The following is a 25,439-nucleotide window of genomic DNA, read 5'->3' on the forward strand; positions in this document are numbered from 1 at the left end:
CTGGCTGCTCACTCCAACAGTTTAATGTATTAGATCTTGACAGTTCTTTTTTCTGTTAGCAATTTAGGTAATCGATATTCACTGTTGGTCATACATTGTTCTTTTAATAAGTGAACTGAAATTTAATTAATACTTTATATTAGTACCTATACTGCAGCTAATTAAGAATTTCAATGCTTGACATTTGAGAGGGGACTACATCAGGAACCAAAATGTTCGACTAGTGCTTTTGTGGATAATAAATATGAGGGACAACTCCATACTGTAAGGATTAATCAAAGGGATAATTCAGACTCACTTACATATCCTCTTAATCCATTGGCAGTTTGGGGGGGGGCTGTTTGGAAGAAAACACCATATGAAATACGGCAAAAAAACAGTTTGTACACTTAGAATTACCACAATTCTGGTACTACTGAACTAATAAAAAGACAGATATTTGATTTGGACTAGACTGGTCTGTATCTGATTTTGAGTCAACAAGGTTCTCTCAGTATAAAATAAATAAATCAATATTTCAGTAAAATAAAGAAAAGTTTTGACATATAATGTGTGTATTTTCTTATACCAAAGCCACATCAGGCTATCTGCTGTGTCCACCGAAGGGAATCGGACCCCTGACTTCTGCGCTTTAAATTCATAAAGTTGCCATTGTACAGAGAGGGACTTGACATATAATACTGGCTAATGAATGTGAGACAGCAATGTTATTAAAAAACAGAATAGGATTGGTAGTTACAGTATAATATCTGTTCTGTCTGCCAGAGTGGAGTACTGCTGCAACACTGCACCTTGGGAAACGAGGTTGACAAACAACAACTGTAATCCAGGTAATACCTAGAGGTTACAACCTCAATTACATTGAAATGAAAATGACCAGTCACAGAGATAGTGTTAAGAACTCCAGGTGACATTTCTTGCAACCTCAGAACACTAGAGTTAATCTGGAACAGGAAGGGCACTTTAAAGGGAATCCTAAAAGGGCCTCAAGACCTTTAACCTGTTGACTGCCAAGTATTTCAGCTGCTACGCCAGCTCCTATGCCAGGTTTTTTTCAGCAAAATTGATTAATTTTTAAAACAAAGATAATAAACAACAAATACTATTTCTTCTCTAAGCCAAACTTATAGTAGTACACAAATGAAGAAATATGTACAAATCATGAAACAATAACTTGTCCGTAGCACTGTGTTACTGATCGGCTTGGAGGAGTTATCCCGTCTATTGCACTGAACTGATTTGTGACATCAGTAAAATGAGATAGTGGCTTTGAAACTGAGATTGTTTATATACAATTAAATAAACAGAAAACAAAGTTTTCATTAATTAGTTATTACTTAAAGCTTCACTAAGTAGCATAATTTAGTCTTTTCTTAGAATTAACGAGCTTCAATAACAAGCTTTCATTTCTATAAATACCCAACATTTTAAGCTATAAATTTAGTTAGATTAAACTTTCAAATGGTCACAACAAATTCAATTTTACGTGAATTATACTACAATTTTTTTAAGCTATCACTAGTTTAAATAAATAGTCCTAATTTATTCTTCGAGTTTTGTAGAAATTAAACATTGTAGAAAATAAAATACATGATAAAATTATTTTGAGTTTCAATACATAGTGCACTTCATACTGAAATTCCAAACACTAGTTTTTAATTCTCTAGTATTAGTATAGACAAAGAATTATGTAAGATTAGTGATATTACAACGATGTTTTAGTGTCATCCTCTGGTTTGTTTGATTCATACATATAATGGTTTTATTCCATAGTAGTTAATTACATTCAATTTATTTCACTGTTTTAAAGCTTCCCATACTCACTCATTTCCTGAGGTTCACAAATTACTTCCAAGTATGCTGATGGAACAATGCCTGTTTGATTCCGGATCCTTCCTTCATACCAGTTCTGATCCACTTTTCCAGTTAGAACTACAGTTTCTCCCTACAATTACACCAATCATTCTTCTTGAAATTCATTACCTTAAAGAATAATTCCTAATAACATACCAGTCTTAACACATGAATCTCCTAGTTCTGAAATCAAGTTCAACTAAATAATAAAGTTTATGGATGTGACAGGTGTCATTTTGTGCAGAATATATATCAAAAATAAAAAAATCAAAGTTCATTGATAAATTAATCATTAATTTTTACTTTAAAAACACCTGTGTTATTACATATATCAGAGCCAGTGTATTACAGTTTTATGACATTTGTTTACAGAAACCATATAACTCCTGCATATAACAATATAGCAGGTTAAGTTGATTGAAAGTAAATTCTAAAAAAATTCCAAGCATTGATATACAAAATAATTCAACTTTACAAAAGAAATCACTTGAAACAATAATCAATGTATCATAAACAAAAAAATCCATGATGGAAGTTTTTATGAAAAAACTTTAAAAAAACAAAACAAAACTATGTAATGCTACAAGTTAAACTTTAAGTAAATGACAAAACACCTTTAACACTGAAAGCTCAACTGAAGTTTGAGCAGTGAAGTTGAACTTTACTGTAGCTTCTCCTTCTACAGTTTTCTGTTGTTGAAAGTGCACGTATTCTGGTTGGATTATCTGAACAATAAATAAAACATATAGAAACTATACAACTGCCCAAATTAAAACATTAAATCTAGAAAAGCACCAGTTAGAACTATCTATCACAAGAATAATTCTACAAAGTTATTTCATGAACAAGTTGCATCTTTATTACAAAAACTAATAATGAACCTCTCTGTTAAAGCATTAACTCTCAACGACAATACTGACTAAGCTTTTTTCACAAATCCTAGTCTTTGTTTTACAACAATTTTATCCAGAAAAAGGAACACTGTTCTACATGATCACAAGAAATCCACTTGAAGTAAAAATGTACTCTGAGGTCAAAATGTCGTTCTGTACTTTATTTTAATTAAAGTGGATTAACCCATACCAGTTGTCTCGAGAATACAAATACTGTTCTAGTTGTAGTACGCCAATAGTATACCAAAATATAAAAGAGAAAGCACAAAGCAAATTACTTATTCAGTAGGTAACCATGGCTGAGATGGATATTTATGTGACCTTCTCTGAGAAGAACAACTGATGCACAATGTCGCATCTTTACAAACATATCTGTTTTTTTTTTCAATGGCAATAATTTACATTCTTTCTCTCAGTTATTTTTTTTATTTTCACACTAATTTAAAACAAACCAAGTTCCTGAGAATCATTTTAGTTAGTCAACATATAAAGTTAAATTATTGTTTATTAATGTGAAGAAAAGCTTTTGATTAAAACCTAATCAGTAATGCAGTACTTCTCTGAATCCCATACACACTAATGATGTTTTCAACAAATTAAAATCACAAATTTAAAAACTACATGTAAATTCCCTATATTTAATTGTATAATACAAATGTTGAGATTAAATGGTCATTACCATAGCAAGAAATTATAGGAGGTTGTGCTCAAGGGTTTGTTGTATTGTACCACACAATGAAAAACTGTTTCAATTTGTATAGAAAAGTACAGAGTTTACATATTTCACAGTATTAGATAAAACATTTTGAATAATTTTAGGGTAAAAATAAATTATAGAGAAGATAACCAAAAACAGTATTTCAGCGTCTCACCTCCACATAATTTATAGGAAAAATTCCAATCACTCCATGACGTTCACCCAGATACCAGTTCTTGTCTATTTTCTTATTTACATATACAATATCATCTTTGTTTAAGGAAAGTTCTCTGTGAAGAACACAGAATATCATATCAAATGTAATTTTAATTTACATACTCGATGATACTGGTAGATTAATGAACTGTGACAAAATATATTTATTTGCATCACAGATATAAATTACTTGGAACAGGAGATTTTAAACACTTAAACATCAAACATATAAATTTAGCATTAAAAATAATGAATAACCTTATAATACTGTATGTATATATGGAGATACCTTATGTGAAGCCAGTCTTTCTAAAGGTTTTTATTTTTTGGATAATCACACAAAGTTACCCCTAGTTTTAACAGACTAATTACAGGAAGTGCAGTTAATCAACAGCATCCACTACCATCTCTCAGGCTAAGTTTGTCTCACCAGATAGTGGGATTTCTCTGTCACCTTTACCGTACACTCATGTCCCAAAGTACAGAGCATGATTTTTATTGTAAAAATGGGATATGAACAATGGAACCATAGATGTATAGTTAAACACATTAATCACTAGGTCATCTTTCTAAAAAAAACAAGGTAGTTACTAAGGTTTTTCAGCTAGCAAAAGAATAAAACTGCCATCAGAAAGATTAATGATAAACACAGAAGTTTTTTAAAAGCTATGGACAACTGTATTATTTAAGGACTTAATAAGTTTTTCTCTACTATTCAGCATCGTATGTTCAGTTATCACTGTAACAGTCAGTAATCCTTCAAGGTTGCAAGAAACTTTGCTAGTGTATCAGAAAATATTTTACTTCACCATTCAAATGAACAAATTTTCATTTTCAGTTTTGGTTCTCGTTATATGCAGGGTGTCCCTGAAACAGTAACTAGTTCAGTGTATCTGGTCTACCTTCAGTGGACTAAGACTATAAGTATACAGTAGAATTACAGAAAACAAGCCAAATGACTTCTATCTGTGATGTCTTTTTGAAAATAAACTCAAGCTATTCTATTTAAAAGTTAACAAACTGATTTATAAGCAACCATTACAATGGCTAATAGAAATTTTTACTTGGTATATCAGCCTTAAATTTCAACTAAAGATACCATAATTGTCATAAAAAATGTTATTACTGTCATATACTTTTCATGATCTATTTTCCTCTGTTAATTGCTTGTCTACTAATTAAATATATTTTTCATGCAAATAATAAGCAATTATAGACAACTATATACATTCTTTAAGTTTGTTTAAGAGTTTCTTTCCATTATAAATCTGTGTTATTTTGCACACACCATATATCTATATATGATTTAAATAAAGTAGTAATTCAAAAGAAAATTAAACAAGATATAGAAAGTTTACCTTGGTTTTTGAGCTGTAAAGTTATATAGCACTCGTGCCATACTACGAGTTTCTGAAGTCTTAGAAGGCAGAGTAAACGAAGGTTGAAATTGATTGTCATATCTATCTAAGGGTATTGGAGACTTCTGTGATGAACTGGAATAATAATTAAAGTAAAAGGATTGTAAGATGTAAAGTAATTTGTGAAAGTCTACATGTAAACATAGCCCAAGAAACAAAATAGTTTTTAGCAAGCTTAGTTACTCACACAGATACTTTTCTAAACAGTTATTTATTTTGATATAAAAATAAAAGTTAGTGACTTCAGTAACCCTATTTACAGTACCACTATAGATAGACAAGAACATATTCTTAGCATATTTTGGTAGAGCTTGTAAAGTAGGTAGAAAACAATTAAAACAAAAAAAATATAAACCAGTTTCACTGGAACAATGTAAAAAAAACAAACCAACTCACTATATTAACATTTCTAGCATTGTAATCTTGTGTTAATTTTTGTTTTCTAATTTTATGGCACTGTTTTTCCATTAAAATACTAAATCATTCAGAAAAGTAGAACTGAATTTCATAAAGAAGTAACAAAAAAATATTAGTATTATTTTTAGGCACAACAACAGGAAATTACTAAACAAAATTTTCATTTCAAAACATACGTGAAAATTCCATTATGTTTCCTCATCTCCAAATCTGTCACATATTTTTGGTTTCTTTCCCTTTCCTGATGTTTTTTCAACTAAAGATTATAAAAATCTGTTAAAATACCAAGCATACAAAAAGTAAAGAATATAACAGAAATAATTATTTAACAAAATATATGTCTCTCAATAAGAGAGAAAATAATAATTTTACATTACATTGTTACATTTGTATGTATCATGATTTTTAACTTCAGAATTTTATTAACTTTCACTTGAGTGAAATTCTTCTAAAAAAGTTGCAAGTCTGAACAGATAGATATTATTTTATACACATAAAATGGCAAAAAAGTACTGCTAGAAGAAACAAGTTCTTTAACAAATTCCACATTAAGAATGTGTTAAATAAAGTGAATAGTGAATAATACAATATACATAAACATTTATCTGCTAGAAGGAATGAATGGTTATTTTTGACATAAGTCCAACATGTACAATTACAAAAAGTAGCTTTCTGAAAAGGTAAAATGTAAGAAGAGTAGCATATTGCTTTAATATTGTTGCTTAGCAACTTTTGTATCTTTGTGAATGCAAGTTAACTAACCATATGACAGAAAAACAGTTGTTATGTATGCATTATAACTCAGAGTTCCAAACTTCTAGATTGAAGCTATCTGACACAAATAATTACCTCATTGTCTTCAAAAGAAGTCTTGGCCAGTTTGTAGGATTTTCTCTCTGAATTGTTTTGAAATTTGTGTGGAGAAACTGTTAAAATAATGACGTGAAACTTAAACTACGTCTAAACAGAAACATTAGTTTTTACTGTAACTACACATGTTAAGATATATTTTTATTATTTACTTTCCAGGAAACTACAAAGGTAATTATTTGTAGCAAAAGCAAACTTCAGACATAATAATAAAAAGCATTATCATTCTAGGAGTATTACAGATATTTCTTAAACAACCAAACAGACAGTTATCTCAATGCATGTAATATATATGTGTAAACAAAGAGCTTTTTGTGCTCACTTCAACTGCAACAACTAACACATCACCATAAGAGATTTCTTTTAAGGTCTTATACTTTTTTTAAAGGAGTTTACTAATCATTTTTTAAACTTAGAGTTAGGAAATTAAATAGCTATGCACAAACACCACTGTATTATTTCAGTACAATTCATTCAGTTTTCCTTCTTTAAACAGTACTATTTAATAACCTAAACATTCGTGCATTTAATTATACCTTTCATATAAAAGAAATGTGACCATTGACAGGACTAGAATGACAAGTTTAGGAGACAACTTTTTACCTAGAGACCCAAGAGTCCTAATTTTGTAACCTATTTGTCTTCCTTCTCTCCTTCTAAATCATTTGTCCATCAGGAATTAGTACCCTTTCTCAAATTGTTTTAGTGTTTGAATTGTAGTTCAGGTTTATTCTTAGCCACCTACACCTGCTCTTAACTTTAGTGTAGGTTCCAGCTTAAGTTTACTGCTCAAACTTGCAAATAGCACATGATAAAATTGCAGCAATCACCTTTGTGTCTGTTTGTGAGGAATATCCCTTGTTGAGACTCTCTGTGTCTGTTTCTATGATGTCTGGAATCTAGGGAAGAAAGTCTTCCCATTTTCCTTTCCAATGTAGAATCACTTTCATAGCCATCTATGTAAAAGCTGCAAAAATATTCATGTTTTACTTTTTTCATTCTTTACAGAATAATTGATTTTGTTTACTTTTAGTCTTAACACATTTTATCTATGATGTACTGTAAATTCATATATTTGTGCAAGTTTTAAGATGCAACATCATAATTTTCTCTCAAATTTTGAGAAAAAATTCATAATTCATACTTACACCTGCTAAGGATCAAATACAAAACTTTCTAAACATGCTATTACTCCATTCAGAAACGAAAAAATAACTTTGTTATCAAAAGAAGCATTTAACTGCTTAAAAATGTTGATTTTCACTGATCAAAGTTACCGTTGTCAGCTCATCATGGAGAGGTTTGGTGTCTTAAGTTAGCTAATGAAACTTTTTAGTTTGTTTGTTTTATTTTTTGAATTGTGTGCAAAGCTACACAAGGGCTATCTATGATAACTCTCCCTAATTTAGCAATGTAAGACTGGAGGAAAGGGAACTAGTCATCACCACCCACCACCAACTCTTGGGCTACTCTTTCACCAAAGAATAGTGGGTTTGACCATCACATTATAACTCCCCCAAAGCTGAAAGGGCGAGCATGTTTTGTGTAATGGGATTCGAACCCGTGACCCTCAGATCATGAGTCGAGTGCCTTAACCACCTGGCCATACTGGGCCGAAACATTTTCAAAGATTCTAACAACTCAACATCTATATAACAGCAAGGAAAAGTAAACTTTAATTTTATCCAACAATTAAACTATTATCTTCTTGTACGGTTTTCATAGTTAAGTTAAATAGGTCTGTACACATACTCATATAATAAAAAATTACTAACTTTTAATTAATTAGTTCTTCATAATTAGATACACAAAATTTTTTCGAATCTTATTAACACAAAAGGTTCTCAGTAATATTTATTCAAATGCACCCAATTTGAACATAAGTAAAATGGGAAGCAACTGCCTATTTCAGAGTGGCATTTTCATAGAAAGAAAGTCTTAGAGAATTAATCTACAAAATCTGCTCAGGCAGAATGGATGACATTTTGAAGAATTTCCATCTTTCATGTTAAGATCAGCTTTCAAAAGTTTTTACAACTTTACTTGTTCACCATGAATGGTCTTCGTAAACCATATAAAAAGGGGTACACCTATTTTATCAGAAACATTTTAATAAAATCTACATCATACTGTTACTTTTCCAAATGCAATGTAAGTTAGATTCTTACTTTTCTAGTTATTTCAAAAACTTTCAACATAAAAACAAAATGGACATTACATGGAATTCATAACTACAAACTCTGTTCTTACATATAAAGAATGTACACAGATTACACTGCATAAGGATCAAGTCTTATTAAATTGTCTATTTGGTCTTTTACTATTTATTCAACTGAATGCATAATTTGTTCTTATGTGAATAACTGAAGGAATAATACAAGACTTTCAGCATTTATAGATAAAAATTTATTAAGGGTTTGTTACTTTATTTGTGTGGTGTTTATCTATATTCTCACACTAAACTTAAACTTACTTAAATGGTCTAGGCTGATCCTGAGGAGACAAAGCCTGGATTGCAAGCTAGAAAAAATGAAATTCAAAAGAGTCATATAGAAGTATCAGTTAAAAATGCAAATACAAATGTTAGTGATTAAGAAATCCTGTTTTTCCTTGAACAACACATATTTAATAAGTTATCTATTTAGGAAGTAACTGGTGAAATGTTCTAAATATTCCATAAGTTCTTTAACTTTTATTTTGACTTGTTTATATTATTTAGTGAAAAATTGAAATAAATAAACCTATCAAATCATTTTATACTGTATATTAAATGCAACAAAATGTCATATCATCCCACAATTTAAAAAAATTCTGAATAAAATTAATTGTAAATTTGTCTTACAAATAAAATCACATAGGTCTGATTTTTTCATCTTTTTATAAACAACAGAATTAGATTAGACAATGTCATAAAATACAATTTATTGTTGTCTAAGCTATAAAAACAAACCACTGAATACATTTAGTCAAAAAATTGTTTTCGTATCATTCGTCACCTCATCAACATATATTGAATCTTGTGTTAATCTGTAGTATCTAAGGTGCACATATATTTTAAGTATAGATAGATAGATGGTGTATATATGTGATTATGGCTCCATAAGTTCAGTTATAAAATTTAATTTATATTCTGTTCTAGCCTGATGTACTATATATGTAGTTTCCTGATCTAGGTATTTATCTACCTTGCTCAATCTTTATATCTCACTGGTACCTGTGGTACAGTATATCTATGTTTTCTTTAATGCTTGAAACCCTAACAACTGTTCCTTTATGTTACTTGCATTGCATATTAAAAATAAAAGGTGTATTTATCCTGTATTGTTTCTCTTGATCTGTATGCACACAATTTACCTTAACCCTTTCGGCACTGAATAAAAAATTTTAATGTTTGGCATGGCGCTGAATATATATTTTTGATACTTCAACTAATTACGATATCAGTACTAAAAGCATGATATCTCATCAATAACTCAACAAAAGTCCCTGAAATGTTCAGTGATTGTACCCAATACTATACTTGTTAAATTCAATACATAAGAATAACAGGAATAAAGGAAGACATCCTGATACACAATGAAGAAGTGAGTGCCATGTAAAGCACAATAATTTATTAAAAATTGTATACAATTTGTGCAGCAGCCCATCAATAGTCTTTGTGGTTATGGTATATCTCATGGCATGGTAAAAAGCTCATGGGAAGATTGTACTGTTTGCAGAAATAATTAGTCTGCTTTCTTTTCCATCCAGCTGTGTATCCATCGCTGCAAACAGTACAATCAGGTTTGTGTTTTTTGTCCTCATTTTGTCCAATACTATGTCTTTCCACCAAGTGCTAACTTTTATCAGTAATTGGTCTTCCTTTTTGTTTGGCTTTGCTGACATATCCCTCCAGCAAATTTTGAATAATCTGCTCTCTGAATAGTCTTGGAGATACCGGGTTTTCACCATTGCTCTTGCAGTCTGCACAATATATTATATATCCATTAACAAGAACTAGCCTTGGTAAGTCAGTTTATGCAATAAGTTATATGACCCTAACGACACCATGTGCTTACCTAAAGCGTGGGCAGATTCCAGGCCATGAATGTCTTCATTATCACTCTCGTCCGTTACAAGTAAGCTTTCATTATCATCTGGCTCAAACTCTTTGTCACTCTCTTCATCATTACAAATAATATCGATTACTTCTTTAGTGGTATAAACTTTTCCTTTTGGCATTGTAACAACGTCGCATGTATCAACAGAATATGCTAGGAAGGCATCTTCTAAAACAATGAACAGTATGATCTACACAGGCTAGAAAACAAAGAAATCACATGACCTCCGGTTTAAATACCTGCTGGGAATCCCAAGTAAACAATGAATACACGTGGTTCTAACCTCAAGTGGGTCTACAGACCTGTGTGATTATGATAATTAGCCACAAGGGTACGTTGTTTACATCTTGTCGACGAAGATCGCCTGCCATGCTGAGCCTTCCAGTCGACTGAGGTCGCCAACCACGCAAAAAGTGTTAACACGATAATGAGGTAATGATAGAGAAAACAGATTGTACATTTGTATATTCCTTTGATCATTTATAGTTGCAAAAACTTGAATATTGGAATGGTGGTAACACTGACTACTTGTCTTCTTTGTAGTAACAAGCAGCATAGATAAACCAAGTAAACCAGAATCAACCAATACATTTGTATTTTATGTTATATATGTACATGAATCACTACATAACAAAGAAAACTTTATATATATTTAAATGAACATAAACAAATAAATGATAGATAAATCTGGACCTTTTGTCCTGATTTTTCATTATTAAACAACGTTTAGCCCCTTTAAGCTCCAAAACAAACTATCTTCAAAATCAGAAGTTAAATGACTGTTCCAATAGCTCTCTTTTTTGCCAACTGTTGAAAAATATTGTGTATTACACAATTTGGTCTTTCTGTGTTTCCTCAATATTGCTAAGTTCTTGGCCAAGAGTTATCAATAATTGCTTCAACAATAAAAATTATTTATTGTAGAAAAAGTTAAATTATAATGTAATTAAATGCCAGGGTGAAGAGAAAATTAACTCCATGTGCCTTAGATACTGGTAAAACTATTGAATGCAATGAGTCTTGGACTCGTTAATTCTTCAAGGTAAGTTTAAAATTCAAATACAAATAAGATTAACCAAATGAATGTTTATGTTCCATAGATTTAATTTAAAAAATAGTTTGTAGCTTCTACTTTCAGATAATTATTCACACAAAAGAAGTGTTACAAACTTTATTCCACTATCTTACCAAGCTAGATTCCTTCTCAGACAAAGATGCATGCCCAGATGAGTATCCTCTTATGTTTCTTGACTGCTTTTTATGGAGTTCTGATGAGATTTTAGGTGAAGAAGATGGCTTAGGGTTAGATCTTGAAGTATATATAGAAAAAGTAACAAGGGTTATGTTACAATGTTATTGGATAAGATAAACTATTATATGATTTATGTGTAAGACTTCAGTACAACTGTTGTGTGCTCAACTTAAGTGTTAATTGTCTAATTTTTGTAATCATAAAGAATGAATTGTGCAACTTCACATCAAATTGTATAAGCTAAAAAATGCAACTTAATGTTCTTTAAATATTAAAAACTCAGCATAGTTAGAATTAAACACGTGTCTTTACTTTAAATGGTCAGGAATCTATATAAGAAAACAATAAGAAATGAACTCTAACGATAAAGCTAGCCAGCACTGCAACTAAGATTCTTTCCTCACAGTGTAAATTAACTATAGAATAATTAAAATACCAATCATATCCATGCTACAGCAGTAGCCCAAAAAAGACCTATCATTACAAATTACAATCTGACATAGCAATGAAGAGAAAAATAATATTTTATGAAGCCAAATCAAAGTACAAATGTATATTTAATATCTGGCAACTGAATATAGGTGACGTCTGGCTACTGAAAATAAATTAAAGTAAAATTAAAATAATCAAAATTCACACAAACAAAAAAGGCTAAGGTTGAATACAGCAGTATTCTCATTCTGACTACTGTTAAATGTATCCAGGTATCACAATAAGCTTCTTTACCCTTTCAGCAATTACTTCATCTAATCTTTGGTTTCTAAATACTCTAGCATCATTATGTAGTCATCTACAATTACAATTATCTAAAAATTATATGCTGTCTGCTCAGTGTCAATACAGGTACACCACTGACTTTCTGGCACCCTGTGTTCCAGAGCCTTGCTGGATTATCTGTTTTGCCAGAACAACAGAAGTCCCATAATAACAATAATTCAACATTACACCTCTGACCCACTAATTATACCTCTCCCATGTCTCTATAATCTATTTTGCCAAAGGTCACATGATATTAATAATAATTCAACATTACACCTCTGACCCACTAATTATACCCCTCCCATGTCTCTATAATCCATTTTGCCAGTAATTATACCACTCCCATGTCACTATAATCTGTTTTGCCATAGGTCACATAATAATAATAATTCAACATTACACCTCTGACCCACTAATTATAACCCTCCCATGTCTCTATAATCTATTTTGCCAAAGGTCACATGATATTAATAATAATTCAACATTACACCTCTGACCCACTAATTATAACCCTCCCATGTCTCTATAATCTATTTTGCCAGAGGTCACATAATAATAATAATTCAACATTACACCTCTGACCTACTAATTATACCCCTCCCATGTCTCTATAATCCATTTTATCAGTACAACAGAGGTCACATAATAATAATAATTCAACATTACACCTCTGACCACTAACTATACCCCTCCCATGTCTCTAAAGCACCATAAACTGATAGAAACTTAAATAAAACAAATATTAAATGTGAAATCAGGTTTATCAGTACGGTATAAATAAATACAGGTTTATTAGTACAGTATAAATAAAAAAGGTTTATTAATTACTGTACTTACAAAGAATGTCGCAGTAGTACCACTTCCAAAGTGGCACAATTTGAAATTTTACTAGAATTCTACAGCTAATCACAAAGGTCTGGAAGTTGAGGGTTGTAAGAATTGCTGTTTGTTTCATCATGGATTTGTGATGGGGGAACATCTGGGGTACTTGAAGTTGAAACCACAGAATTATTGGATGTAGGCCTACTGCTCTGACACACATTCTTCTTGGCTAGGTTTTTAAACATTTCACTCAAGCAAAGTTGTTTTATGTACTTTGATCTTTCCCTGTGTAATTTTTCATACAACAAACGAAGAGTTAGTAGCTCATGTTCCATCACAAAGGTACGTTGTTCTAGCCCACTGATTAATTCATCCATCAACTCAATTAATTTGTCCATAGTAAGTCTTTCAGCTATATCTATTTTATCCTCAAAACTGTCATCTTCATCACTTTCATAATTTTTATCAGGATTCAAAACAATATCCACAATTTCAGAGTAAGTATAGTGATGAACAAGAGGTATTCTTTTGTCTACGTTCATCCAGACTTTCTTCATTACACTTACTTGCTATACCATTGGCAGCAGGTTCAGTAAAGGTTTTTGCAAACTCAAGCAACTCATGAACAACGTCTTTCTCCTTTGATACATTAAATCCTGTAAAGTCAGTAAGCAGCCAATCCTGAAAGAGTGTGTGCCCCATACAATAACATCTGTGGCCACCCAGTGAACTGGTCTAGCAGTTGCAGGAATTGCAAGTGCACTGTCGTAATTTTGTATAGATCAAAGGAGGTGCCAGACCATCAGTTGCCAGAAAATCAGTAGTGTACCTGTATTTTATTTATTTGTAACTAAACAATTCTTAGGAAACATTTTCAAACGTATTTATTTTAAATTCAGATATACACCTAAAACTCCATGAACATAGAAATGAACTTGTTTCGGTTAGCATTTTGCATGATAATGGATTTCAATTCACGAAGTACATACGTCTGCTACTTCTAAAGATAATTGTTTATGAACATGACTTACACTTAATAATATTTCGCTTTTTAAAACTGCTACTACCACAAGACTGTATGTGTGTTAAATTAACCTGAAAAAGATACTTAACTCTGACAATGCATTTTTCTTAAAGTTCACAAGAGATCAAGGTCTATATTTTATTTCAATATCATAGAAGAATTAGAATACTAGAGGTATGTTTGTACCACCACGTAAACAGTGCCTTTTAAGCCTTTCATTTAAAATGGGACAAACTTACTGATGCATTCCCCGTGGAAGGGTATGTGAACGTGATTCTTGGTCAATCATCATAGGTGGGTGGCGTCGATTATCAATGGTGGTGTACTTGGAGTGGTGAGCACGATCATCTGAGTTGACTTGAGGACATAAGAATTATATCAATTTTCTCAGGCTAAATTAGTAACAGTTTATTGTACTGTGGTTAAAAAAGACTGTTTACAATCTGTTACTAAGTGATAACAGTTTAATCTTCTAATTCATTAGACAGTAACAGTTTATTGTCTGTTATGTTAAACTACTGATGTTAATTTCTTTTGTGTTAGACATTAATAATTTCTATTTCTAGTGTTAAAAATAGTTGACTGTTTTATATTAAGCAGTAATAGTATTTATTACAGTAGTAAATTGTCTTGAATTAATACTTGATGACAAAAGACCCACTTGAAGTAAAAACGTATCTCAGAATGGCTGGAATGGATATTAACACTTTTATTAATAAAACAGAGAACAACGTTTTGACCTTCAGGTTAACAAAGAGATGAAGATGACCGAGGAAGGTCGAAACTTTGTTCTCTGCTTTATTAGTAAAAGTGTTAATATCCATACCAGCCGTTTTTAATTCAGTAACAACAGTATGGTCTTTCATGTTAAAATGACACCTTAATAAATGAAACTAAATCATATCTATTTCCCAGTTCCTCAGATGGTTAAAAGTTTATAAACTTTCTAGTAGATGTTTAAATTGTATTCTTACTTAAGAAAGTAAAACGATTTTACTAGTTTTGTATTATTATACAATGGTTCTTGTGATGAGTTATTGACTAGTTTTGTATTATTATACAATGGTTCTTGTGATGAGTTAATTGCACTTTGTGAGAACGTTGTTTCAAATTCCCTGAGCTTTTTGCCATTCTTGACAAGCCCAGTCAGCACATGAACTTCTTTACCATCTTTGATGTGCTTGGTAGACCCATCGTACTATCTTTAACATATTCTACGTCATGGTCATAATTACACACTACTGTCCAATATCTCTGTTTTCATTATCATAAACTGCTTGAAAGGATGGCAAAAATAATTTCAAGCTACATTTATGAAAAACAAATGCATAAACATCAATGAGTGCACAATAAGGTGACTCTTAAGGAGTGTCAAAGAAGGAGGTAGGATATATGATGGTTTCTTTCCCCATAATTTATAAAAATACTATTGTACACTTAGACATGTAACATGATACTCTATCCTGACATAGCCATGTCCTTTTTGGCATCCTGGCTATATACACTGCAGAAATTTCATCTCTCATAATTAACATTAAATGGTTTACTTTTGCTTTATAACTGTGCACTCTGAAATTTAACTTTCCCATTAAAAAAAAACAAACTTGCAACAACCATAAAGCACAACAAACAGATTCCTTTACATTCTCTGTTCTATGTTGAAGTCCTTATCACCTTATGGTCAGAAGTAAATCAAGTATTTCTTGTTAAAATCATTAAAGTGCACCCAGACCTCATCAAATGTTGAAAGAAATTAGAAGAAAATGTTTGATTTATCATGAAATTTCAGACTTGAATAAAAGTTATTTCAATTTTCATCCTACTTGTACTGTTGGTGGATTCTAGAAGGCATACAAAGGAGATTGAGACTGATTGGTTTAAGAACTTTGAAGCATAGTGTTGTATGTTGGAAAGTGAGATGACAAAGAATCACTCACAGTCAGTATTATTCAACAGACCACATATTAATATGGTAAACAGCACATAGAATTACTAATTTGGTAAACCCTCATTAAAATAGAAGTAATAAAATCTTATGCTATTTCTGACAAATAATGATGATCCTTACTTCATCAGAGGCAAAGGAAGATAAAAACAAGTTTACCTGTTAAAAGCACTGAGTTTTATCAGTGTTTTGTTTAACAGACCATATATAATACGGGGAATATGACATTAAGGTCCTGAACTACTTAGGTATAGAAATGTTTACTCCTTCATGTTAATTAAAAACAACAAGAACTACTATACATCACCTTTATTTTAAGTAAACATTAAAAACACCTGGGTTACAAATATATTTCACTTTCAAGTAGTGAAAAAAAAAAGAATCTATGAGAACTTTAATTCATATATCTCTCTAGAATTCATAATGAGTATAAATCTACAATACCTATAGAGTACCTCTTGAATAACTTTTCATCAGTCAGCTGTGTGTTATTAATGAATTTAATAAAAGACATTTTCCTGCATTTCTTGAGGTGAAATTAAGGTATAAGAGTGTGTGTGTAAATAAAGACCAAGTGTTACTTTTTGAAAACAAAAACAGTCTGTTTTCAAACTCTGAAGTAAAACATAAAAATAAATGAATGGACCCTTACCTTCTCTATCAAACTCAGGCTCTGACATATAACCACTAGCATGGAAAACCTGACCTGGAGTAAATTATAAACTTTTTAAATTATGTATCAACCAAAATGTTTAGTGTGTTTCCACATCAAATAATGTACATTTACATTCACTAAGTATATCTTAAAATTCAAAGAAGAGTATGAAAAGAATTATACATGTACAAGAATTATAGTAGTTTAGTTTCAACAAGTTAAAGAAACATTTCACTACGAATTCAAAAACTTTTAGGTACTTACAAGTATAAAACCTTTCATCATATCAGATGCTAAACAGTTTTTAAAAATTGCCCTCTATTATGTATAAATTACCTGATCACATTGAATGCTAACAAGTAAATAAACACTCCAGTAATTTGGATAACATATTTCAAAATTTCAGCATTTACAAGTTAAAAAAAACGTTCCATTACTGTGCATAAATATTTTAAGCTTTTAAGTTCAAAAACAATAACGAACATACATACTTAAACCAGTAAGTTTTATTCACAAGTACTGTTAATTGCACTAACTAGCTCAACGCATATAATCGGAAATTATATTTTTGGTATTGCTATAGCCAGTGATCAGTACACACATTAGGACTTACTGTTAGGTTCATTAGATTTATGCAGTGATCGAAACATAGATTTGTACCAATCGCTGGCATATTCCTTTCTAACATTCTGAAAATAAAAGAAACATAGAATTAGCTTTCTTATCGAACAATAACAAAAACAATCAACTTAACAAAATATACTTCTCACAACTGAATCTTTTCCATTTTTATGACATAAAGTGAATAATATCCCAACACAATGGTCTGAAAAATCATAACAGGAAACATTTGCTCCTTTTTATACTTTTATTAAATCACTATTAATATTTCAATCACTATTATTACACTCAACCATTCAACAAAGTAATCAACATAATGATTTTATGATTTATATTACTTCAATACATTTTCATGATCAAACGCCAATGAATATTACTTTTATTTATTCATTATTATAATATTTTGTGAACTAAAACTAAAACCAGTTTTTTACTTTCTGTAATTATCTATTTTCTGGCTTAATATAAGTAGAGGCAAAATTCTACCATTACTCACTAATACTGAGAACTAGATCTCACTTTCACAGCAGTGCTAATACTAGGACTTATTTGAGCTGCTTTCACATTTTTTATCAAACTGGTTGACATTTTTAAATATCTCTTTTTAGAGTAGAATCAAAGCAAAAAAGAGAAGGTACGTACAGTTCGTAGTCCTACTGGGATTCCTTTCTCAACAGGGCCAATGAATTTATACTTTGGAGGAGCTAAAATAGTTTTCTTGTTTACGATGACTTCACGTGTTGGAAGAGCATAATAGCTATCAGTGTGCATATTATTTCCTTCAATTGTAACTTTCTGATCTACCAAAATTGCATCTCTAGAAACCTGCTCTTCTGTAGTCATGGAAATGTACCAATGGATATGCAAAAAAATATTTATTTTCTCATTTAAACTATATAAAAATACAGAGTAAATATATTATTTTAAATAAGTTTCAGATTAATTTCAGTTGTAATCACCCTACAAAAAAAAAGAAATTATATTTATTGATTCACAAAAAAACATTAATATTTTATACATAAAAATAAACATTTTTTTTATTTTGAATTCAAATATCCATTACATTAAGTGAAATATGATCCAACAAACACATTTATAGAAAGATATATATCTGTGATTACCTAATTATATTCTCACATACTAAGTTGAATTACTTAAATACATACATACTTTTGTAAACGTACAGTCAGGGTTTTACTGTAAATTTGCACATTTGCAGTAATTTGCCATTCTGAAATACATATATACGCTGCAAATTACATCAAACTTAAAGAAAAAAAAGTGACAGTTACGGTTGTATTGTTAAAAATGTACCCAATAAAACTGCCAAACATTAAATAGATTTAACTTATTCATCTTCATGAAAGCATGTTTCATTTTAAGCTATATGTGTTTAATAATAATTTTCAATTTGAATATGTAACAGTATCATAAATGTAAATTATTGTATATAAAAAACAAACTAGAACCAGTTTTACTACATACAAGTCCTGGTAACCTTTCTAACTACATTACCTTTTTCAAGATTAGGATTAATTAACCAATGCATATGTTTAGTAATAAATGAGAAACTTTCTTTGTACCTTGAGATTTTTGAAATAAGGTGGCTGTTGGTAACCTGTTATTCACTTGTAGTTCATGTTGGTCAGCTGAAGGCGATACTAAGTTTCTTGTGGGATGTTGTCTATTGAGTTCAGAGTTCTGGTGTACAGATGAAACAGAATTTGTAGAATTAAAAATATTTTGAGCCTTCCATTGATAACCATCATCTGTAAAATTATTTAGCTGTTGGAATAAAAAATAAACAAAATGATACAGTAATGGGAAAATGTATCATAATGTGATTATACAAATCTCTATCACTGTTAGATTAGAATGATCATATCTGCACTTACACTAGATGAATATCCAACAGTAAAGATGTTAAGACATTTTTCAGTAAAACACAGAAGCTGATAAAATTTACAATGCATTTCAAATTGCTTTGTCTCAAATTTGAAAAATTGAGCTAGAGGGAGACATATAGGAAGTGTTGTACACGAAGGATACTGCTTTTATAGATAGGGGTAAGGGTGTAGATTGAGTGTATCTTGATTTTCAAAAAGCATATGAAAAGTTGCCACATAAAAGGCTTGAAAAAAATTCTCCATAGGTGTGGCAGATCAAAATTATATGGATGGATGGAAGAAAGCATCCATCTGGCTTATTTGATTCAGTAGAGTCAAACTGAATTAATGTTAAAAGTGGGGTACCAATTGGATCAGTCTTTGGATCTTTTGCTCTTTTTAATTTAAATCAGTTACAAAGATAAAGGAATGATCAATAAATTTGTTAAGTTTTCTGATGATATTAAGGTCTTTGATGTTTCTAGCCATGAAGAGGATACTACTGATTTACAAAAAAAATTCAGATAATTTAGTGAGTTAGGCAAATAAATGGCAAATGGGTTTTAATTATAATAACTGCAAGATAATGCATGTGGATTATCATAATTTGAATTATATGTATAATTTGGAAGGCAGAAACCTTAACAGTATCAAGAAAGAAAGGGATCTTGGTATATTGGCTGAACAGTCTCTTATACCATTCAAACAGTGTGTTGTTGTTAGTGGTAGGGTAAATATGATTTTAGGTTCTATCTACAAAAATACTGAATACAAGTTTAAAGAGGTTATAATTTCATTCTGTATTTCACTGGTTAGGGCACATTTGGAGTATTGTGCTCAGTCTTTGGGAAAGATGCACAGGGAGTGTTGTACATGAAGATTACTGCTTATGTAGATGAGGGTAAAAGTGTAGATTTTCAGAAAGAATTTGACAAGATGCCACATAAAAAACTATAAAATAAATTATCTCTATAGGTGTAACTTATGAGGAGAGATTGAAATTTCTCAAATTGTTGTCCCATGAGAAAAAGATGAGTTAAAGGGGATTTGACTGACATGTTTAAAACTGTAAAGGTAAATAATAATATTGATGCATCATCTTTCTTCATACTTAGCAGTGAGAACAGCAGGACTAGGAAGACACAAATATAAATTTTGGCAGTGTAGGAGTCATCTTCAGCTAAGACAGTTTCATTTTTCTAACAGGACAGTTAGCCTTTGGAATGGGTTGCCTTCAGATGTTGTGAAAGCAGTGCATTTAAATGAGTTTTAAAAAAGGCTTGACATGTATATGAATTATAAAGGCTGGCTTTAAATTTTTTTATTAATTAATTAATTAACAGTTTTAGGTTAGAGCATGAGACAGCAAAGATGCACCAATAGGTCCCATGTTATCCCAAAACATTATGCTATGTTAAGAATTTTCATTTCATACTTTCACTTACCAATTTTCTCCAAACTTCTAAGATAAACTACTCAAAACTAGTAAAATTAAAATTGCAGTGCATTTAACCACCTCCTTTTATAATACAGTAAAAAAATTGCAAATATATTTTAATCTTAAATAAAAATTATCTAAGTAATTATAACAAAATTAAAAGGCTTTAAAATCTTTATCGGCTTGTGAAACGTTGCTATATAAACGGGTTAAATGTTTTCAGTGTTTTTATTAAATGCTAGTAATTTCATTTTTAAGTGTGCTTATTGCAATAAATTAGTACACTATGGGTTTTGATAAGACTGATATGCATCAGTTGGTTTGGTTTTACTTCGGTACATAGATTGTATATGCATTTGTTCAATTCTGTTTAAAACGATAAATAAGTGCCTCTTCTGGACATTAAAACATGTTTCAGGTAAGGTAACTTCCCCTAAATCCCCCACTAGCGTGTAATTTATTTGTGGAACACAAATCTAGCAGGATTAACCTAATTGTCTCGTACAATAGTTGGCATCTGGACATTGTTGTAAAACGTAGTCAATTTCAATACAACAAATTCATTCATTTTTAAACAAAATAAGTATTATTTTATATCACAATATGGACTACTCGTACAATGCCAGTTTGATTCCTTCTCAATTTTTCTGTAAATAAAAATATTGAAAATGAGTTGAAGGTCACATTATCAGTTTTCACTAACTTTATAAAATTTCCATAAATTATATGCAATGCAGTTTAAACACAATACAGTTAAAAGGTCGATACCTGACTTTTGGTAAGGGGAGTTGTTTTCTGTCAGCAGTGTTACAGCCCTGCGTGATCGTGAGGGAGTGAGTGACAAACATTCTCTTAAGTAGAGTACCGCCCTCATTCTTCATTGAAGGTTATTTCTCCTATCTTACTTTCGCTCAAATTCAAATATGGACTGACAAGATTTCGGTCATGTACATAAAGTGGAAATATTTGTGTACAATGAGGCTTTCATCACAAGTTAAAGTCTCTCTGATCTTGCATATATTCCCGTTTAGAATAATATATTTCAAGTGATTAATTTTTTAATTAGTTACGCGGTAAATACAACATCTGTATTAAATAACCATCGTGATAATTAGCTGTTTTGTTTCATGGTGAAGCTACCCCTTCACTTCTAAAGATCGAACTACGTCAATGTCCACCACGTCATGAAACCATTTGGGAAAAAAAAAAAAAAAAGACTTCCTTTATTAGATATAGGGTAACTGTCTATAATAGACTTTCGGGAAAACGCGAGGAACAACAACCCCTCTACCCTGAATCCGCCAGTGTTTTGCTGTATTAAAATATATTTGTTTTTACCATAACACTTTCATTCATCAAAGAACTGGGTCAGTTACTATCATAGCACTGTTCAAATGTTCTCTTCTTTACGGTGCTTGACGCCCCCAACCCATAAACTCACATATAATATATATATATTTGTGAAAAACAAAACAAAATCTAGTATACCACTATTAGCATCTTTTAAAAACTACAAATATCCAAGGGTTCGGTAATATAAATTTTATAGAGTAACACCAAGCAGACCAACCAATCAACAGTTTGATTACTTCTAGCCTGAACTATATACAGTCTACTGTTGAAACAATGACAAGGAAAGACATAACGAGAATTACGATGCCATCTAGTCTTCAAAACATAACAAGAGTTACTAACCGCTAAAGTTTTTGGTTTCGAAAATCAATAGCTGTTTTGTATTCATTTTTTTAACATTTTATTATAAGCATCTTTACTATTTGTGTGTAAATATAGTAATAACAACTACTCTGACTTACAGACCACACCATAGCATATAGTTTTTAAGATTTCTTAACGATACGAATACTGGTTTGTTACAAAATATTATAGATGCGTATGGTATTTGTTTATGAAATTATTAGACCTAGTGGCCTACCTCTGGTTTTGGAATTTCATTATTTTGACTCGCATCAACATCATTGTACTGTTTCATTGTTTTAAGATGCAAATAAGGTAACTGCACATCATTTTCTTTCCGATGTTCTTCACCTCGTGATTTACGTTGAAATCTGTTTGTTTCCATAGAGGTGGGGTTGATTGTTCTGGTGCCCAGACTGTTTAAACATAAAAGTGATCGACTTTGTTAACTTGAAGCATTTAAGCATTTGAGAATACGCAATATAGAATAACAGATCGAATATCAAAATACATTCATACCTCTCACGAGTATTCACGGAAAGATAAAACTACCAAAGTGAAATCAAATAAAGTAGTTCCTTCCATCTCTGGTAAAAATGTTGTAACGATGTTTATTCGATAGAAACCAATAACCGATGGAGAAAGAGTCACATGACTATCCAATCTTAAAAACTAATCATCAATCATATCAGATGGTTAGGGTTGATGTAGGTCAAGATAGTCGTGATGACCCAGGGAATTCACCTGTAGACATATCTAACGTAAAGAACCAAAGCGACCTTGTCTAGAAACCACGTTAGTCTTAACAAAAGTTATCTTCGACTATATAAAATTTAAAGAAAGAAAAAGAAAGAAGCTATATATTGCTTAATCACAGTTACGATAAAGCTTATAAGTAATAAAGAAAAAATATATGTAAATTAACCTTTTACTCTTCTCTTCGTGGTGAGAAAAACATGAAAACTTACTTTATATTAGTCGAAGCAGACGATTATAGCAAGCAGTCTGTAGCGCTACACTCTGTCGTAGTTACAGCCACTGACAAAACTTATCATTATATATGTTGACAAATCAACCGTTGATGGGCTAGTACAAGTCATGACTCTTTACGAGTTTCCTTCAAGTGTTATATAAATATTTATTATAAATTGATAACGTCGAAATGAGTTAGTTTTAATCGAAAGCAGTGCACATTACACAAAGGTCATATTCCGGGTTAAAATAACCTATCAACGTAAAACTTTACACATTCGGTGACGCAGAGCAATTTTTACACTTAGTAGTAAATTGTTTTTATTCTTATCCTTGTTTTACCAACGGATTATGGATAAGATAATCAAAAAAAAAGTTGCACAGAAGATTAAATAAAACAGCAGCTTTGAGGCCTTGCTCCAGTTGCTACTTCAATTGTTCGCTTGACTTTTGGTAACCCTCTCACGTTTCCTGCATGTCATAATACTTGATACTTGGCCCTACGATCGTACGCTATGAAGTACCTACAAATCGCTTTTCGTTCTTTTTGTATTGTATTATTAAGATTAAAACTACGGCTATACCGACCGTTGACTGTGCTCTATGTGAGATTTTCATTCTGAGTCTCTACCAAATAAAAAAAAAAATCCAATTATCCTAGCCTTCAAAAATGTAAACTCTCTGCCCCTACGGATCTGCGTTCTGCAACCGATCGTAATATAAATACCTTTGTTACGTCCATAAGGAAAACGCAACACCCGTTATCGTCTTTATGGTAATAATTTAGTACCTTTATTTGATTACAAGTTAGAACTTTTACAATAAGTAAGATTAATTTTTAGAACAAGTTCAATGTTTTGATCACTGGTGCGATCATTCACAAGAACACTAATTTCAACGGTTAATAAGGTTCTAGAATGTAAATCAACACTCAAAGATTGTTGAATCTTGGTTAAAGTACCGAAATCATGTTTCCTGTTAAATTCTGTGCAGTTTAGAATGACCATAGCAGTAATTGCAACATCGTACCTATTCTAAAAAAATAATCTTACTTATTGTATGTGTGTGTGTATGTTTTCTTTTAGCAAACCACACTGGGCTATCTGCTAAGTCCACCGAGGGGAATCGAACCCCTGGTTTTAACGTTGTAAATCCGTAGACTTACCGCTGTATCAGCGAGGGACTACTTATTGTAAAAATCGTGATCTGGAATAAAATAATAATTAAACAATAAGCTTGTTTGTTTTGTTTTTAATTTCGCGCGATGCTACACGAGGGTTTGTTTGTTTTGGAATTTCGCATAAAGCTACTCGAGGGCTATCTGTCCCTAATTTAGCACTGAAAGACGAGAGGGAAGGCAGCTAGTCATCACCACCCACCGCCAACTATTGGGCTACTCTTTTACCAACGAATAGTGGGATTGACCGTCACATTATACACCCCCACGGCTGGGAGAGCGAGCATGTTTAGCGCGACGCGGGCGCGAACTCGCGACTCTCAGATTACGAGTCGCACGCCTTAACACGCTTGGCCATGCCGGGCCTTCTGCGTCTTCACTCTCTTATTATTTATGTACATTAAAAAAATCTTTGTTTTCTACTATTGCTGTGTATAACTAATAGCTTACATTTTGTTTAACACATACAGATCCCTCCTTATACTCTGGTATTGCAAGATTTCACCAAAACCTAAGACTGGTTTTATTCATCTTATAGGTGTATAGAATGTAACATGAATAATGTATCGGATAACAAATCCTATATTACGCTCAGCTACGGTTTCGTAAAATGCTCTCACCAGGTCAACGTTACGTACGTAATGTGTATGTGTTTGTTTGTTTGAATTTCGCGCAAAGCTACACAAAGACTATCTGCGCTAGCTGTTCCTAATTTCGCAATGTAAGAC

General features: G+C 31.3%; 1 protein-coding gene across 9 annotated transcripts in view; it reads right to left on the minus strand.

The window, feature by feature from the left end:
* The window catches only part of LOC143246537 (sorbin and SH3 domain-containing protein 1-like), a 106,076-nt gene that overhangs the window by 9,349 nt on the left and 71,288 nt on the right, over window positions 1-25,439 (minus strand). For 3 of the 9 annotated variants that reach the window (XM_076493405.1, XM_076493406.1, XM_076493408.1), the window contains 15 exons: window positions 22,801-22,978; window positions 19,127-19,328; window positions 18,186-18,376; window positions 17,536-17,611; window positions 16,920-16,973; window positions 14,562-14,679; window positions 11,654-11,774; window positions 8,839-8,885; window positions 7,196-7,332; window positions 6,345-6,421; window positions 5,672-5,751; window positions 5,019-5,153; window positions 3,620-3,734; window positions 2,469-2,579; window positions 1,825-1,945 (listed from right to left, as the gene is read on the minus strand). In XM_076493405.1, coding sequence (XP_076349520.1) covers window positions 1,825-1,945; window positions 2,469-2,579; window positions 3,620-3,734; window positions 5,019-5,153; window positions 5,672-5,751; window positions 6,345-6,421; window positions 7,196-7,332; window positions 8,839-8,885; window positions 11,654-11,774; window positions 14,562-14,679; window positions 16,920-16,973; window positions 17,536-17,611; window positions 18,186-18,376; window positions 19,127-19,328; window positions 22,801-22,947 — 1,732 coding nt within the window. In that variant the 5' untranslated portion in view covers window positions 22,948-22,978. Of the gene's footprint in view, window positions 1-1,824; window positions 1,946-2,468; window positions 2,580-3,619; window positions 3,735-5,018; window positions 5,154-5,671; window positions 5,752-6,344; window positions 6,422-7,195; window positions 7,333-8,838; window positions 8,886-11,653; window positions 11,775-14,561; window positions 14,680-16,919; window positions 16,974-17,535; window positions 17,612-18,185; window positions 18,377-19,126; window positions 19,329-21,635; window positions 21,757-22,800; window positions 22,979-23,081; window positions 23,217-23,530; window positions 23,649-25,439 lie in introns of those variants that run through there. The other 6 variants (XM_076493407.1, XM_076493409.1, XM_076493412.1 and 3 more) reach the window with 6 other exon arrangements.

The sequence above is a fragment of the Tachypleus tridentatus genome, chromosome 3 (genome assembly GCF_004210375.1).
Source record: "Tachypleus tridentatus isolate NWPU-2018 chromosome 3, ASM421037v1, whole genome shotgun sequence".
Lineage (NCBI taxonomy): Eukaryota > Metazoa > Arthropoda > Merostomata > Xiphosura > Limulidae > Tachypleus > Tachypleus tridentatus.